Source organism: Carassius auratus, chromosome 34, assembly GCF_003368295.1.
Source record: "Carassius auratus strain Wakin chromosome 34, ASM336829v1, whole genome shotgun sequence".
Taxonomy (NCBI): Eukaryota; Metazoa; Chordata; class Actinopteri; order Cypriniformes; family Cyprinidae; genus Carassius; species Carassius auratus.
Genome location: NC_039276.1, coordinates 25,629,516 through 25,645,389, shown reverse-complemented (window position 1 = coordinate 25,645,389; position 15,874 = coordinate 25,629,516). Strand labels below are relative to the sequence as shown.

The following is a 15,874-nucleotide window of genomic DNA, read 5'->3' as shown; positions in this document are numbered from 1 at the left end:
GCTTTATTTCTCTGCAGGGTTTCCTCAGGCATGAATCTATGCACTGGTATTTGTGTGTGTGTGTGTGTGTGTGCATGAAAGATACTATGTGTCCACAGGGAGGGGTTTGCAAGCAAAAGCTTGTGCGTGCACATATTTGTGTGCACATCTAAGATCTCTGAAAAATACTAATGCCAATGCAGTATATGCCCTCTGTGGACATCAAGCATTGTCATATAGATGAGTGCTGTGCATACGCAACGAAGGATGCATCCCTCTCTCTCTTGAACTGCAGAGCAGATTACCCACAACCTTGACTTTCAGAAGGAGGCTCGATTCTTGTAAACAGCCCTGCAAGCTGTGTTTTCTGAGAACTAAATAGTGCATTACAACCACTGCAGATATAAACATGCACACTCATATCTGCATATTTTCATGAAAATATTGCAAAATAATTGCAATTTAATGTGCTTTTTGATCATTTGATTACATAGGCATTGGGAGTAAAATCAAGTATGATTGCATACTTTACTTTATGCAATTGTTAGGAATGGGTGTATCTGAAAAAGGTTGTCCACATACCTGTGGCTAGAAAACCATATAAAGTATTGTTAATGACAAAATGCAATATATGACATATGCATGGCCATTTCAGACTGCACAGAGATGCATTTATTCAGTAATACTTTACACTATAAACCTTTGTTAATGTAGTTATGTTCATGTTAGTTCAAAGTGCATTGATGCTAGATACAACATTTTATCTTTAAAATGTAATTACAAATGCTAATTTGAACATGAACTCAGATTAATAAATGCTGTATAAGTTTAATTGATTGTTAACTCCTGTTAAAAATTAAATGCATGCTGTTGATGAAAATATTTCTTATATTAAATTAAATGTGTATGGGTCTGGTTTCTCATCAGGGTGACAGTCACTGTATTCTACTAATACATCACTATGGATTTATAAGTATTTGCTAAATGACAGCTTGATGTTTGTGTACTTATTAAATATCCATCTGAACATGATATTTAAGCTATATGTATTTACATGTAAATAACAGATGGAACGTAAAAACATTTACATTTGACCCATATACATATACACTTGGTGACAAATTAGGCTAATCAAAACTCCCTATTAAAAAAATAATAATAATAAAAGTGAACTAAATTTGTTGACTTGATGAAGTCCAGATATGTCATATGGGTGTAGATGTGGGGAAAAAATATAGATATACAAAAAAAAAAAATAATAATAATAATAAGTTTATTTTAGGAGTTAATGTATACTGGGAACTCAGATGTGCCCCATCTCTCCAAAACAAGCATGCATTCTCAGTCGCGTTCACACAGCAAAATCATAACTCATAAATTATTTGTATTCCTCAAATAGACACAGCCATCTCAAGCAAGATGACAGCTCGCGGAGTGCGCATGCCTTCCAGCAGGTGAAGCGGAGTCTCAGCTCTGCCACTGGCGTGATCGTCCTCATCTCCAAGCAACCCCTCCATCAGCACTGGCGTCAGCGTACGACGAGCCCGCACAGTTGCTCAGCAACTTCTGCCCTCTGACGCGAGTATGACGTTAATGAGGCGGGTATCAGTTTGTTGTGGCAAGAGGGGGAGGAGGCGGAGTCCCTCATCACACCATGAGCCTGTAGCGTTAGTCTCATGCCAGCAGAGCTGCTCTAGAGCGGAGCCTCGGTGGACGGAGCGGCACCTTGTACATAGAGCGCGCTCCGTCAAAGTGAATATAGCACTGTACACTGGAACTATTGTGAAGACAGAATAAAAACTAAAACAAGTTTTTCCCTCAAGAGTTGCATAAGGAATGACTTGTAAATGCAGAATTAAAAAATCATTTGTACTGTGGAAAGAGGTGGATTTTATTCGTGTGTTCAAGGTAAGATTGCCTTCGCTTTTGGTATTCCCATTGACCATGCGTGTTTAAAACAGATAGATATACACTTTGTCATTATATACCTATATATTTTTTATTTATTTGTTTACATATCTCTGAATTTCAATGACATGGACGCGCTGGTTTGACCTGTTAGACTATTGTGCTTTAATCTGAAGTTTCTAGTAAATGTAGGATACAATTTGAAAAACGGTTACAATTAAAATAACTTGCTTTTAAGTGAGCTTAAATGTGTTATATGTCAGTGCATCTTAAAATGAAATGTTTATTGATTCATTAAAGCAACCAGGCTATTTTGTGAAGGTTGTGATGTCGCCTATGTAAGAATTAAAACGAATTGTAAATTTGTCGCTTAAGTTCAGTGAGATAGTATTCGTGCGCATTTATAACCTAACATTTTTGGTTTATTGCAGATAAATTAAAGTTATCGCTGCGCTCCGGTTCACACAAAACCGGCACCATGGTTATAATGACGGACAGCAGCGCGAGCTCTCAGTCAAGTTGTGCCCAGGCCAGACCTCTGCAGGTCGGCTTCTATGAGATCATCAGAACCCTCGGCAAGGGAAACTTCGCAGTGGTCAAACTGGCCAGACACAAAGTAACAAAAACACAGGTAAGTCTCGTGCGGAATATTTGTAACTTTTACACAGTAAAGTTATTTTTTATAATACAAATTGGCAATTAATGTTAATAATGTACAGTATATTCAGCTGCATTTCTAAATGTGCATTTTATTGTATTTTCATGCAGGTTGCAATTAAAATAATTGACAAAACAAGACTAAAACTCTTCCAACTTGGAGAAAATCTACAGAGAGGTTCAGATTATGAAGCTGCTCAACCACCCTCACATCATAAAGCTCTATCAGGTAAGTTATAAGATTTTATAATGATGCTATAATTACAGAAGCTGCCCTTTTGAAATCACTGGATTAAAGTCAGTTAAACTCAGGGAGTGTTGTATATTTTAGCATGCTCGGTGACACTGATGAGTGAATGTCTAAGTGTTGGTCAGGCACATGGTGAGGTGGAAGTACATCTGGATAGTATGCGATGTATAATTAGACTGAAGTTATTTTGACCCTTGCATTCAGCTTCTGCATAGCAACTGTCCTCTGCATTACACTGTTAAATATGTTGCATCAGGTTACCTGAAACTGGTTTTACTGAATAAAAATATATATTATATGACAGAAAAAATAAAAAACTGATTATATTGGTTACAGCAAATAAAGTAATATTTGAGGTATAGTAAAGATCCTGAAGGTAACAACTGCATGGTTTCGCTAATGATACAACCTTTATTCGCAATTTGGATTCAAGGCTTTTTTAAAGTGATTTGTTGGCTTTTAAATCACAGATTTAAAAAAATATATATTTTAATAGACTAATCTGTGTCAAAAATGTTTGTATTGTTGTTGTTGTTGTTGTTTTGTCTGGGAATGAGAGGCACAGAAAAGCAGAGTGTGTTGGATATAAGGATACAGGATCTAAATCTCTGATTAACCAGCAGTGGTGGAAGTCAAGCGCAATGTGTCTGCAGAGTCACGTGAAGCTAGCCAGAGGAAAAGTCTCTAAGAAGTACAATCGGATTTGATCCCTGGGCTTGTGTTGTTGCCATTTTTTGGCTCGCACATTGACGCACTCAGTGGCAGGCTAATACAGGGTGCTAATATGTCAGCACATTCTTTCTCTCATAGCCTGTATAAGTTTGTTTTGTTCAGAGATTAGCATTTTGCAGATTATACTGTAAACCGAGGCTGCGAGAAACTCAAATCCTTGTGAATAACATCACACCTCACTTCTTGGGATCTGACCTCTCACATTAGTAAGAGGGTGATGTTTTTGGGAACTGAGTAGCAGCGTTGTAGTTTGATATGAGCTGGATATGCCATTCCTTCAGCATACTCTTTCATATTAATTCATTAAAACATAGTCCAATGTCATCTTACATGTTAGCTTATGACTGCAGCATAAACGAAAGCGTCCTGGATCTTCAGCTTTCAGCTTGATACCAATTTAGTGTCAGATAACCTCAAATCTACCTCTCCTTTCATAACTGAAGCCATGTTTATTTAAAGCAAAAAGCCCTTGAGATTAATTTTTTTTTTTTTTTTTTTTTTTTTTTTAGAAATGTAGTCCTTTTATTGCCTTTAGCTTCTGTAGAGAAACTATTCACTAGCTTCCTTCACTCATCTCCCTTGGCGTTAGTGATGGAGGGAGACGTCTCTGTGGGCTGAACAGGATGGGGTTTCTAAGGAAGCTATGACATCATTGGCCCCTCTGGGTTGACACTAATGACTGAAGTCTTCGGATGCCGGGTTTATCTAGAGATAAAGACCCTTTTCCTGCTGTTGCACAGCCTGACTACGTGGGTCATGACACGTTATGTTACACACTGACCTGAAGAATCGAGTGCCTGAGTGCATATGGATGGTTACACTGGTTTTCTCAGCAATAGAAAAAGAGGTCAGCACAAAACCTGTTGTGCAACTCTTTCTGGTATAGCGCAACATGCAGCGTTTCGTATTTCTCCCTCAGGCCTCTGCTGGGAACTTACGGGGCATTCTCATAAAGGGCGAGGACGTCATACACCCTCTCTTTTATACATTTTTCCACTATTAATTGTTGAAATACAGATCCTTTTGTGTCACTGCATGCCTTTATGCTCAAAATAGGTCTTATATGTGAATGTGTTTTATGGTTCAAAAGAAACAGGTTAGTGAAGATAAAGTTTCAGCTGTCATTAGCTGTTTCAGTGGTACTGATGGATCAGACAGCAGGCATCTGAGAAAGACATGTGTGTGGGTCTGTCTGTGTGTGTTAAGGGCATTGAGAAAGTGCTTGGCTACACTCTAATGCAATGGCGCATATCATTACAAACTAACCTGTCATTTATGAACAACAAGAACTATGATAGACGTTGACAGAAAGAGGAAATTTGCTTCGAAAGAGAAGTAGAGATCAGACAGTTGGCTTGTTGATGCACAAAATGTAAATTGACACATAAAATATAATTGAAATGAATGTATAATATACATTTTTTATGTGTATATTATTGTATTATTAAACTATTTTAAATGGCTCTATATTTTATAAATTATTTTATTTAAACTACAGATATTCCATGCATCTCTCAGTATTAGTTCATAAAAGCTACATGCACAGAATGTTTAAAGAATTAGAAAAATTAGATCATTTGTAATAATAGTTAGATTTATTAATTGATTAAATGATAATTTTTCAAATCCATACTGTTTTTGTCTTTACAGGTCATGGAGACCAAAGACATGCTTTACATTGTGACAGAGTATGCAAAAAATGGAGAAATGTTTGGTAAGTGGAAACACTTTTGTAAATGAATGACTAAGAAATCTGTGATTTTTTTTTTTATTTCTGTGGCTCTCCCAAAACCTCTTTCCAGTTGTTGTGGATAATGAGGTCTGATGGGGAGAGAATTATTTAGATCAACATTGCTTTCAGAGCAGTGAGTCAGTGAGTGAACAGAGTGAGACAGGTGTTGGATTTTCAAGCTTTATGTAACCATGTAAAAAGGATAAGCTGCTCTACCTCTGCTTGTCCTCACCACCTAGGGATTTAAACAGTATAACATATCTGTCTCTTCACCTGTCATATACTCAGCCTTTAAAAAAAACAATGGCTGTCTCCCCAGATAAACCGTAGGCTCGGCTCTGTCTTTATATGGTGTTTTTAAGGCGATGTCTCCTCCCTTCCTAAGCCGTCCTCTTTTTTACAGACTATCTGACGTCCAACGGACGGATGAGTGAAAATGAGGCTCGTAAGAAGTTTTGGCAGATTCTGACGGCAGTGGACTATTGCCATCGGCACCACATAGTCCACAGAGACCTCAAAACTGAAAACCTGCTGTTAGATGCCAACATGAACATCAAGCTGGCAGGTGAGCAAAGAAAATAAGCTTTTATGGGTTCACATACTGATGTGCTCTGCCAATATACACTGCTCATAGTCAGACTGAGTGCCCTAAAAAGAAAACAATTACTGAGTTCACAGTTAGGATCAGTAATAAAATTAAGTAATCAAACCCGATTCTCTGTACTGACACAAGCCATTAAGTCTTTTCGTCAACAAAGAACTCACTATTCCTCCATTTCTTTCAGACTTTGGATTTGGAAACTTCTATAATGCTGGGGATCCTCTCTCCACGTGGTGTGGAAGCCCACCATACGCTGCCCCAGAGGTCTTTGAGGGAAAGGAATATGAGGGGCCACAGTTAGACATTTGGGTATGTTTATCAAACTGATGCTTTGCTGATGTCTTTCACAGCTGGTGAAGATGCAATTATAATTATGAAATTATCATTATGAAATTATAAAAGAAACTGTTTACACTACTTTGAAAGCAAAACTCTGTTTTGTATTTATAAATTAACCAATTTCATTGATGCCATTGTCTTATTTGCAATCTAAATTGGTACTAGCTCTTTAGCCAACACTTATTTTCATATTGAATTGAATTTAATATAATACTAAACAGTATTATTTGTTGCCTTGCAAGCACTGGTATAAATGCAAATGTAACACATGCTACAAATGTGTCTTTCACAGAGTCTAGGCGTGGTTCTGTATGTGTTAGTGTGCGGGTCCCTGCCCTTTGATGGGGACAGTCTTCCAGCTTTGAGACAGAGAGTGACAGAGGGCCGCTTCAGAATACCATTCTTCATGTCACAAGGTAGAGAGCTCTTCACTCCCTCTTTTCATGTAAAATGCTGCATCATTGTAAGAAAACAAGTTTTGACCAAGACCTCATTGTCTCTTTTGTCCAGACTGTGAAAATCTGATTCGTAAGATGCTGGTGGTCGACCCAGCCAAGCGGATCAGCGTGGCTCAGATTAAGCAGCACCGCTGGATGCTTGCGGATCCCAGTGCACCCCACCAGACCCTTTCTCTCTCCCTTACTGACTACAACTCCAACCTGGGAGACTACAGTGAACCTGTCTTGAGTATCATGCAGACCCTCGGCATTGACAGACAGAGGACTGTTGAGGTGAGAAAAGGGGAAGGTTCAGTTGGCTTGTGGAGACCTGTCTCTCTGTGTATGTTACAAACAGTACGTGGTTAGTTGTTTCCAGCAGGGAAGGGCTTTTTTTTTTTACCAGAGTAAGTGTTAATATATGTTGTTTGGGGGACATAAATTGTAAATTTGTCACCTCAGAATAAAAACTACACCCTATCCAGCTTCCCATAGCTTTACTTATGTCCTTCTGTTGGCACAGTAGCATCTGTTTTGAAAGCTGCCATGCTGTTTCTCTTTTATCTTTTGGTAATATCCCTTAAGAAGTTAATTCTTGACGCAGACTGCCTGCGTTTTATTACACCTATTAAAGTGGTGCTCAGTATGGTCACTGTGTCTAAAACAGTTTTTCGATTGCCTTCCCACAGTCTCTCCAGAACAGTAGCTACAACCACTTCTCAGCAATCTATTACCTGCTGCTAGAAAGAGTGAAGGAGCACCGCAGCCAACAGCTGAGCCGCCAATGCGGGGCCTGGAATCAGAGGTCCAGGACAGCGTCCGATTCCTCCACCCCAGAGGTGAGTGTCAAGGCGAGACCAAGACAGCCCAGTCTCCTGTTTAAAATGAAATCTCCCTGTGCAAACTCAGCTATTTATTTATTTTTGTGTTGAAGGTGATCATGGAATCATCTGACAGCTTCAGAACCCTCAGCACTTCCCGTAGCCACCAAGGTGAACACTCTTGTCCAGTCGGAGCTGGAATGTGAACAAGGAGGCCTGTTTCAGGTCAGTACTTCCCTAGAGGTTGTCGTAATCCCCCTCTAGTCTAAGGGTGGGTAACGAGAGGTACACTGTCCTGCGGAGATTAGCTCCAACCCTGATTAAACACACCTGAACAAGTTAATCAAAGTCTTCTGGATCATTATGTTTGGGTAGGGTTGGAGCTAAATCTGCAGGAGTTGTCCACCCCTGCTCTAGACCCCTCTCTTCCTAATTGCTCAGTAATTAGACTACCTGCTTCATATTGCAGATATGCAGTGCACCCCCAACCACCCTCCTTCATTAGAAACAGGCAGTGGCTAATGTGAATGCTTCCTTCCTTTCCTCAGCGCGTGGTGTGCCCGGTGGAGGCCAGCCTGAACGGGCTCCTGTGGAACCGATCCATCTCGCCCAACAGCTTGCTAGAGACCACCATAAACGAGGAGGTGCGACCTCATGACCTGGAGGAGGAAGAGGGGATGCTGCAGGTCCAGCCGACCCCATTTGCCCAGCACCACCTCCCGAAGGCACACACTTGCAGAGGTCACTGCTCGATTCCACCAGTGCAATCCACCCTGTAAGTCAAATGTTAATACTAGGGTGAATTGAAGGACTTAAAGCAAGGACTGGGTTGCTAATTACATCTGTCATCCTCTCTCAGGTATTGTGGTCAGTCCTTCAGACAGTGCTTCCTCTGACAGCTGTCTGAAGTCTTCCTCGAACCCCAACCCTGCTTTCTCCACTGCTATAGGGGATCTTTCATCACTGCTTGCCTCCAATACAGGGCCTGAGGGATTAGCCCCTGCCAGGTCACCCCTTGCTCTTTCCTCCAACCTCCTGCAAAATCAAGGGAGCTTGCTTGCAGCAAGCTTCCAAGAGGGGCGTAGGGCTTCAGACACCTCCCTTACGCAGGGTGAGTTTCAATAAAAATGAAAAATGTACTTTAAAACACATGCCAGATTTATAGAATCACATGGGTAAGTAGTTTCTAACCGGTCTGTGATTATTTCTCTAGGATTGAAGGCGTTCAGACAGCAGCTGAGGAAGAACACTCGTGCGAAAGGCCTCCTGGGGTTGAACAAGATCAAAGGTCTGGCACGACAGGTGTGCCCTCCGACCTCATGCTCCAGAGGCAGCCGGGGGTCGCTTGGCCCACCTCTGTGTTCTCCCTCAAGCCTTCAGAGCTCTAGCAGCCCCCGTGAGCGCCGCAGTATGCTGGAGGAAGTTCTGCACCAGCAAAGGTGAGAAGAAATCCATTCATATCCCAGACTACTGAATATAGGAAACGTCCACAATTTTTAGCTCATTAGTAGAGACTCCAAGACCTGAAATGGATGGATCAGATAAAGGAGACATTTAAAATGTGTACTGTTGGGGTGCCTCAAAGAACAGGGTTGGTACATTTCTTGAATATACCTAAACTCTGTTGTTCTTTCATCATACAGGATGCTGCAGATCCAGCACCAGCCTCAGCCCCAAGTCCAGTCTCAGCAGCCTGTGCTCTTCCTCTCGCAATCCCACCCCTCATCTCCCCCTCCAACAATCTCTTCGCCCCTGCCACCCTCTTTTCCAACCCCCCGACTCAACCCATCCTCCCACCGTGCCAGCAGACATCCATCGCCTTCCAGCACAACCTGTGGCAGCAGCAGCAGACTCTTGACTCATCTTCCTCGTCCCTGTCCCCCGTGGCATCTGCTGCCCATCTTCTGGAGGCTCGTCTGCACATCAGTCAGCAGCCACATCTCCACCCTCAGTCCCCACAGCACCTGCAAATGCACCCCACCATCCTGCCCCAGGGGCCTTTCTCCCTCCTGCCCCAGCAGGGCAGTTGGAGCCTAAGCACCAGCATCCAGCCTGAACCTGATGTCCAGGAGCTGGTCTGTGCTGGTCAAAAGCAGCAACTCAGCAGCTGTGTCATGGTCAAGTAAAGAAGGCAAAGACTTTGAAGAAGGTTTTAGTGTGATGCTGACGGCGTCCACCACTCATAGTCCAGAGGAGGCCAAATGACAATGGTGTTGAGCGTCAGAACTAGAGAGCATCTCATTTTGATGATGTTCTCAGTCGTTTCCTAATGTATAGGAGAGACATTTTTACTCTCTCTGGACACACAATTCCATGATTATGACTATATGTGTTGGAATAACCAGAGAAAAAAAGAAAAAGCAATAACCAACCTCTTCATTGAGCTCATGACCCTTGCCAAGTGCTCCTGTCCAAACAGCAATAAAGGACGGGTCACTGAACTTGAACTGAAGGAACTGAAGAGTGTGAGTTTTCACTCATTTGTGAGTAGTTCCACTCATACATTAAGCTGGCCTCCACAATCGCGAATGATTATGTCAGAGATGCTTGTCTATACAAGTATGAAAATAGTACAGTGATGTCTTCCTTACAGATTTTTCCAATTCCTTTCAAATCTTGAGTTTTTTTTATTTTGCTTGTTTGTTTTACATCTCTAGAGAAGACCAAAGTTGATTGCTTTTTTTGCCACTTTGATTTTTTTCCTCCATGTTCTTGAAACAAAATGCAGACTTATCCAAAACTTCCAAAACTAAGAAAAAACAAACATACTGTCATTTCATCTATGATGTGAAAATGTGTGCAAACTAACCACACGAGGCCATTGTGTGTGCAATGAAGAGGCGCCTTAGCATGATGGGAAAGTCAAGACAAAAGAGATTAAGCTATATATAAGAGGTACTGCATAGTGTTTACTAGACCAGCTCTTTGGGTTTTCACTGTCTGTGACAAGTACTTTAATGCTGCTTCATGTATAGTCACATATATACAAAGACACTAGATAATTATGATCATACAAATGTTGACCTACCAATGGATTATTGAAACTAGGAGACATTGTCCAGTTTAGCTGTTCAGTTTTGGTCCCTCAAGACTCCTCTTCCATCAGTCCACTACCTCCTCTATAACTGATCATTCTCCTCAAGGCTGTATCTCAACACACACTGTATGTGAAGTTATGTCCATCACAATGTCTTGAACCCTTGACCCTCATTAATGGTGTAAAGTTTCAATCTTTTTTTGTAACAGTGAACAAAGAATATGAGTATAGTGCAATATTTCACATTGAAATGTAGAACCAGGACAGGAAGCTGTTGTAGGAAAGCAAAAGGTACTTCATGCCTGATAATGCTATTTTATTCTTTCTTTTATAGAGCATGTTTTTTTTTTCTGTTTGTAATTATTGTATGTACGAGATCATTTTAATGATGTATTCTGCATGAGCATAGAAAATAAGAGCCTGGCAATTTTTATACAGCTTGTTCTCTTCATGACACAGATTGCCTTTGCGTCCAGGCTGGCTTTGTAGAGCGGTAGAAGTAGAAAAGTTACAGGAAAAACCAAAGAGAGAGCGCAGGGAAGATCAATAGAAACATCTTTTTTCTATAGATGTCAAGGCGGTGAAAAGCTCTCATTTTATTTAAGTGTAGCACGTTTAAATCTTGCAAACTGCACAGATGTAAAAAGTAGCTGCCTCCTCCTGTTAACAAATATTTAATAAGCAATCGTTTTAGGCTCTCCTTTTCTCAGAAAGGCCATGCAGTTGCATACACGTATAATTTTTCTTTATTTAAATGCACACACAGATGCAGACACACATAGCTGATGTCTTGTAGCAATAGAGTAGAATTATTATTATTATTTTTATTATTATTATTTTAAGATTACAATCTAGGTGCTAGAAGTAGATTTCAGAAGTGTTGCTGGGTTTGTGTGAAATGTATATGAAACAATAGTGTGTTCCCATTGTTGAAGCTCCATTAGCTTGAAGCACTGTTTTATAGCTCTAAATGACCCTGTAAGCATGTTTGTCTTTTGTGAATTCGACATATTTGTGCAATGGCTTCTAGTAGTTTAGAAAAAAAAAATTGGGTAACAAAACAGTGTTTGAAATCAGAGCAGGAAAAGATGAGTTGAAGGTAAAGCTACTGAAGGTAAAGCAAGAAACAGTGTTAAACACCCCTTTCCTTTTCATCCACCACCATACTTGTGCCTTTGTCTGAACAAATCCAGTGATGGTGAATTTGAAGTTTGATTTTAAGATATCAGAAAGCTGCAGAGTGTGTATTTTATGCTTTTTTTTTTGTTAGTTCAAACATCCCATTTTATACTTTCATTTCATTTGTAGTTTGACAATTATGCACTTTATGATGACAGTTGTTTTTGATATAGTGTTTGTTTCCACCGCAGGTATAGATGAGTCTGTAGTAACTTTTGAAACACTATGTTTTTATGCCGAACTGTAAAGATTCTGATTGATTCTGAAGAGTCTGGTTTTTGTTTTTTGATTTTTTTCCCTGATATGCTTGCTTGCTGTATGTGTGAAATGGCTGTGTGAAAGTATATGAGAGATAAAGTTTTATTTATGTGGCTATTTATTTGAATAAAAAACAAAAGAAAGAAAAATCACCTCTTGAAATGTATTTCTGTGCTTCGATTGTTTTCCCCTACATTTTTACAAGTTTCCATTACATCATATAGTTTCCAAAAAGTATCAGTATTATTGAATAAGTGATATTAAGCCTGTTTCCTCTAAAATAAAATGCCTATGTTTCTTTAAAGGCATTTATCATGTGTAAGATTATCAGGATTATCTACACATGCATGATTATTCAACTAAAAATGTATATGCATGCTATATACATACACCTATATCCTGCAATGCAAAAAAATTTTTTTATTTTTTTTATTTATTTCTTCATTTTAATATTTTAAATAATTTTGTTTTCTATTTAGAGTAAAATATCTAAAATATCAATAAAATGTCACGTTAAGTAAAATGAGACAATGTTCAAAATAAAGCATGTTTTAAAGAAATAATCTTTAAATAATTTTTCATTTTGCATTGGCTTTTTTCACCCTTAATCCCTTAAGTTTTAATCATAGATATAAGAAATTATTAAACTACTTTCTTGTGGTATAAGAATACAGTACTCCATTCAATATATATTTCAAGTGTTTAGCTTGTTTTAATGGAATTATTATTATTTATTTATTTATTTACATTTAGCTAGAGGTACAACAACAACTATTATTTTTGCAATGATAGAACAACATGTTTAAATAACATGACATTTATTTCCAGACCGTAAACAACTCAGAAACCTGAGAAACCAGCAGAAACATAACAATTAGCGTGAAACACAACTGTCTGTAATATATAATCTACTGTGACAGTTTCTGTGGCGAGGATAACAGGTACAGTGGAGGACAGAGCACATGTAAACACATTCCAGCATGTGTGCGCTCATCGCTCCAGCTGTAAGCTAGCGGTGGCTATGTGCCCAGAGAGCTCGCATTGATCTGTGCTGGGAATTCCAAGCTCATACGTTCAGCTCCAAAGCCAGCGGTCCATGCCAATCATTCTGACTGGATGCCCTGCTCCAACTCGTCAGCTCAAACGGCTGCTCACAGCAAGTCAAACAGACGCTTACTGATGAAACCCCCTTAAATATCTTTGTGTGTATATCCAGATCTCTCTGAAATCATAGCCACACTGCTGATCTCATGATGAGGGCCTGCAGAAAAACATCAGTTTCCAGGAACAGGCATCACACTCTTCATACTTCATCATTTCATAAATATGAAAGGTAAATATCAACAGCAATATTAGAATTGAAATGCTACAAAAGTTTTAATGTAAAAAAAATCAACAAAATTGTATTTATCATATATTAGATTATCAGGATTATCTGTTATTTTACTACAAATTAGCATGTACAAAAAACTATATATATATATATTGGAATGCAGGATATCTTACAATCCATATATGTAATATGAATGTAATATATATTTTCTAATTGTAAATTATACAATATCCTGCATTCAGATTTTTTTTCTTAATTTATATTTTATTTTTGAGTCCAGATATCTAAAGTCACAATAAAATAGTACATTAAATAAAATGTACTTATATATTTAATTTAAACTATATGTTTTTATTATTTATATGTGTGTGTATATACTGTATGTACTGTATATATATATATATATATATATATATATATATATATATATTATACACTATGAAATAGCACAAATGAAGTGTGGGAATTATGCTGTGACAAAATCATGTCAAGCTACCATTTTAAGCCTTATAAATCTACAAGGTTTTAAAGACACCAGAAAAAAATGAGTCAAGTGTGTATTTTAACTGCCATTGATTAGAGGAAAGTTCAAGTAAGTGCAGTATTTGAAAACTATTAGTGTTTGTGAAGCTGTCATGTTTTGTTTCTCTTGAGAGGTAAAGAAAAAGGCTTTCATATTTGAGCAGTTCATTGTTTGATGTTATTTTTATTATTTTTTTTATCAATGGAGAATAATCCAAGTGAGGAATGCGTTTATTGCTGAACACTTGATATGTCTCTTGGGACGTTCAATAGCATATAATGAGTGTCAAGTTAAAGGTAGCTGTCTTTAATGAGGTAAGCGTGTGGATGTAATGACATTACATGGGTTATAGGGTGCAATAGTTGCATGTATGATAGGTTAGTCAGAGGTATTTTGGTACCGCATTGCTCTATCTTTCCCCTTTGGGACGTGCTGTGGCTAATGTTGTAAGCTGAGATAAGTATGAGAGAGAGATAAGTTGAATCTTTCAGAGGTCATGCAGTGCAGCGCTGGGAGAGTAGCAGCTAGCAGCTAGCAGCTAGCAGCTAGCCAGCTCTTGGCAGGAAGCTCAGAGAAAACACTTCAAAGTCATTTTAAAAATGCTTTTAGCTTTTAGTCTATTCTCAGTTGTCCAGGTAAGACTAAACAGCAATGGGAGATATTTGATATTTGATATTTGAAGACCGTTACTTAGAGCCTCCAATGGGAAATATGTACGAGATAATGTACAGTCAGCTGCTCATTATCGCAAAATATACTCTGTCAGGATGATCAACACCTAAATGTGAGCAGAGGACTCTTATATCACACTGAAGAAGTTTATTGTGAGATCATGACTGGATGACTATACATATTCCCAGGGCTACTAATAAAATAAATAGAAATATGGATATGAAATATTGTTTTGAGTTTAAATTATTTTATTTCATAACTAAAAAAGAGAGTGAGTGCTACATAGGAAATTGTTTTTTTGGACAACAGTCAAACTTGATCGCAGAAGACCATGAATGACCAATCAGAATCAAGTATTTCAGAGAGGCATGTCATAGCTGACCTCTAGAAATGTCGTTTAGAAGACTGAAACCAATATGTCTAGGTCTAGAAACAACCAAATGACCAAATGAATTTAGTTTATGAACTTTACAAATAGCTGTTTATTCAATACTTCATAATCTTCCTGTAATAAACTGCACGGTACAGCCAATGCTGTTGGCATCAATCACATCAACAACAAACAACAAGTCCAAGCTTGCCAAAATCAAAGTTCTTTGGTGCACTTTTCAAAATTTTCTGTGATGATTTTGATGTGATGGACATTTCTAGTTTCCAATAAACTTCCAGCTGTGAATAACAATCACTTTCATGAGACTAGATCTGGCAGCAGTGTAATTTTGAACAAAGCAGAACACACAAACCACTTTAACCAGAGTTGTGAAACGGTGAGGGGTTTAACCTTTGTGATAATGGAGTCATTATGAGACAATTCCCATTCAGTCTGTTGCATAACTCTTCTTTACAGTCCACCGGGACAATCCTGGAGATTATTCAAGGAGAATTTGTGGTTCACAGGTTGAGAAAAGCTTTGCGTCACTAACCAGAAGCAGCCGGTACTGGGTTGGGTGTAATAGTTTATTTCTCAGGAAGGCGTCTTCACTTTCAGAGAGCCTTGGTTTAAGTTTGCTTAACATTTGCATTGTCCGATTCGTTTTCACCAGGGTAATATACAAATCAATAGTGCATCTATTATGATAATGTATTTAAAAAGCTGACTCAGTAAATATATACAATATATATATATATATATATATATATATATATATACACACACACACACACACACACACACACACACATGGTTTTCATAACATGAAATATGTGAAATACTTATACTTTAAAAAGTCTATAATTCTACAGGGCCACTTAAAATGAAAGCAAAAAAAGTAATTAACATGTTGAAAAATAAAAGAAATGGCTTATCTATGAGAAAACATCAACCCAAATATAAATTGATACTGATAACAAAAAACTGATATGTGTCAGCGTCAGCTACTTATTTACAAAGATGGGCACAAATACATACAAAAATAC

General features: G+C 38.4%; 1 protein-coding gene across 1 annotated transcript; it reads left to right on the top strand.

Annotated features, from left to right (window-relative positions):
• Window positions 1–1,634: 1,634 nt before the first annotated feature.
• Window positions 1,635–11,939, top strand: LOC113053631 (serine/threonine-protein kinase SIK2-like). Its single transcript, XM_026218800.1, is given in 18 exon segments — window positions 1,635–1,887; window positions 2,319–2,518; window positions 2,656–2,688; window positions 2,690–2,773; window positions 5,177–5,240; window positions 5,662–5,823; window positions 6,044–6,168; window positions 6,491–6,614; window positions 6,709–6,929; window positions 7,325–7,474; window positions 7,570–7,602; window positions 7,604–7,681; window positions 8,005–8,151; window positions 8,153–8,231; window positions 8,316–8,567; window positions 8,670–8,895; window positions 9,100–9,188; window positions 9,191–11,939. Coding segments are annotated over 17 exon segments (2,412 nt in total). The 5' UTR covers window positions 1,635–1,887; window positions 2,319–2,365; the 3' UTR covers window positions 9,583–11,939.
• The last annotated feature ends 3,935 nt before the right edge of the window (window positions 11,940–15,874 follow it).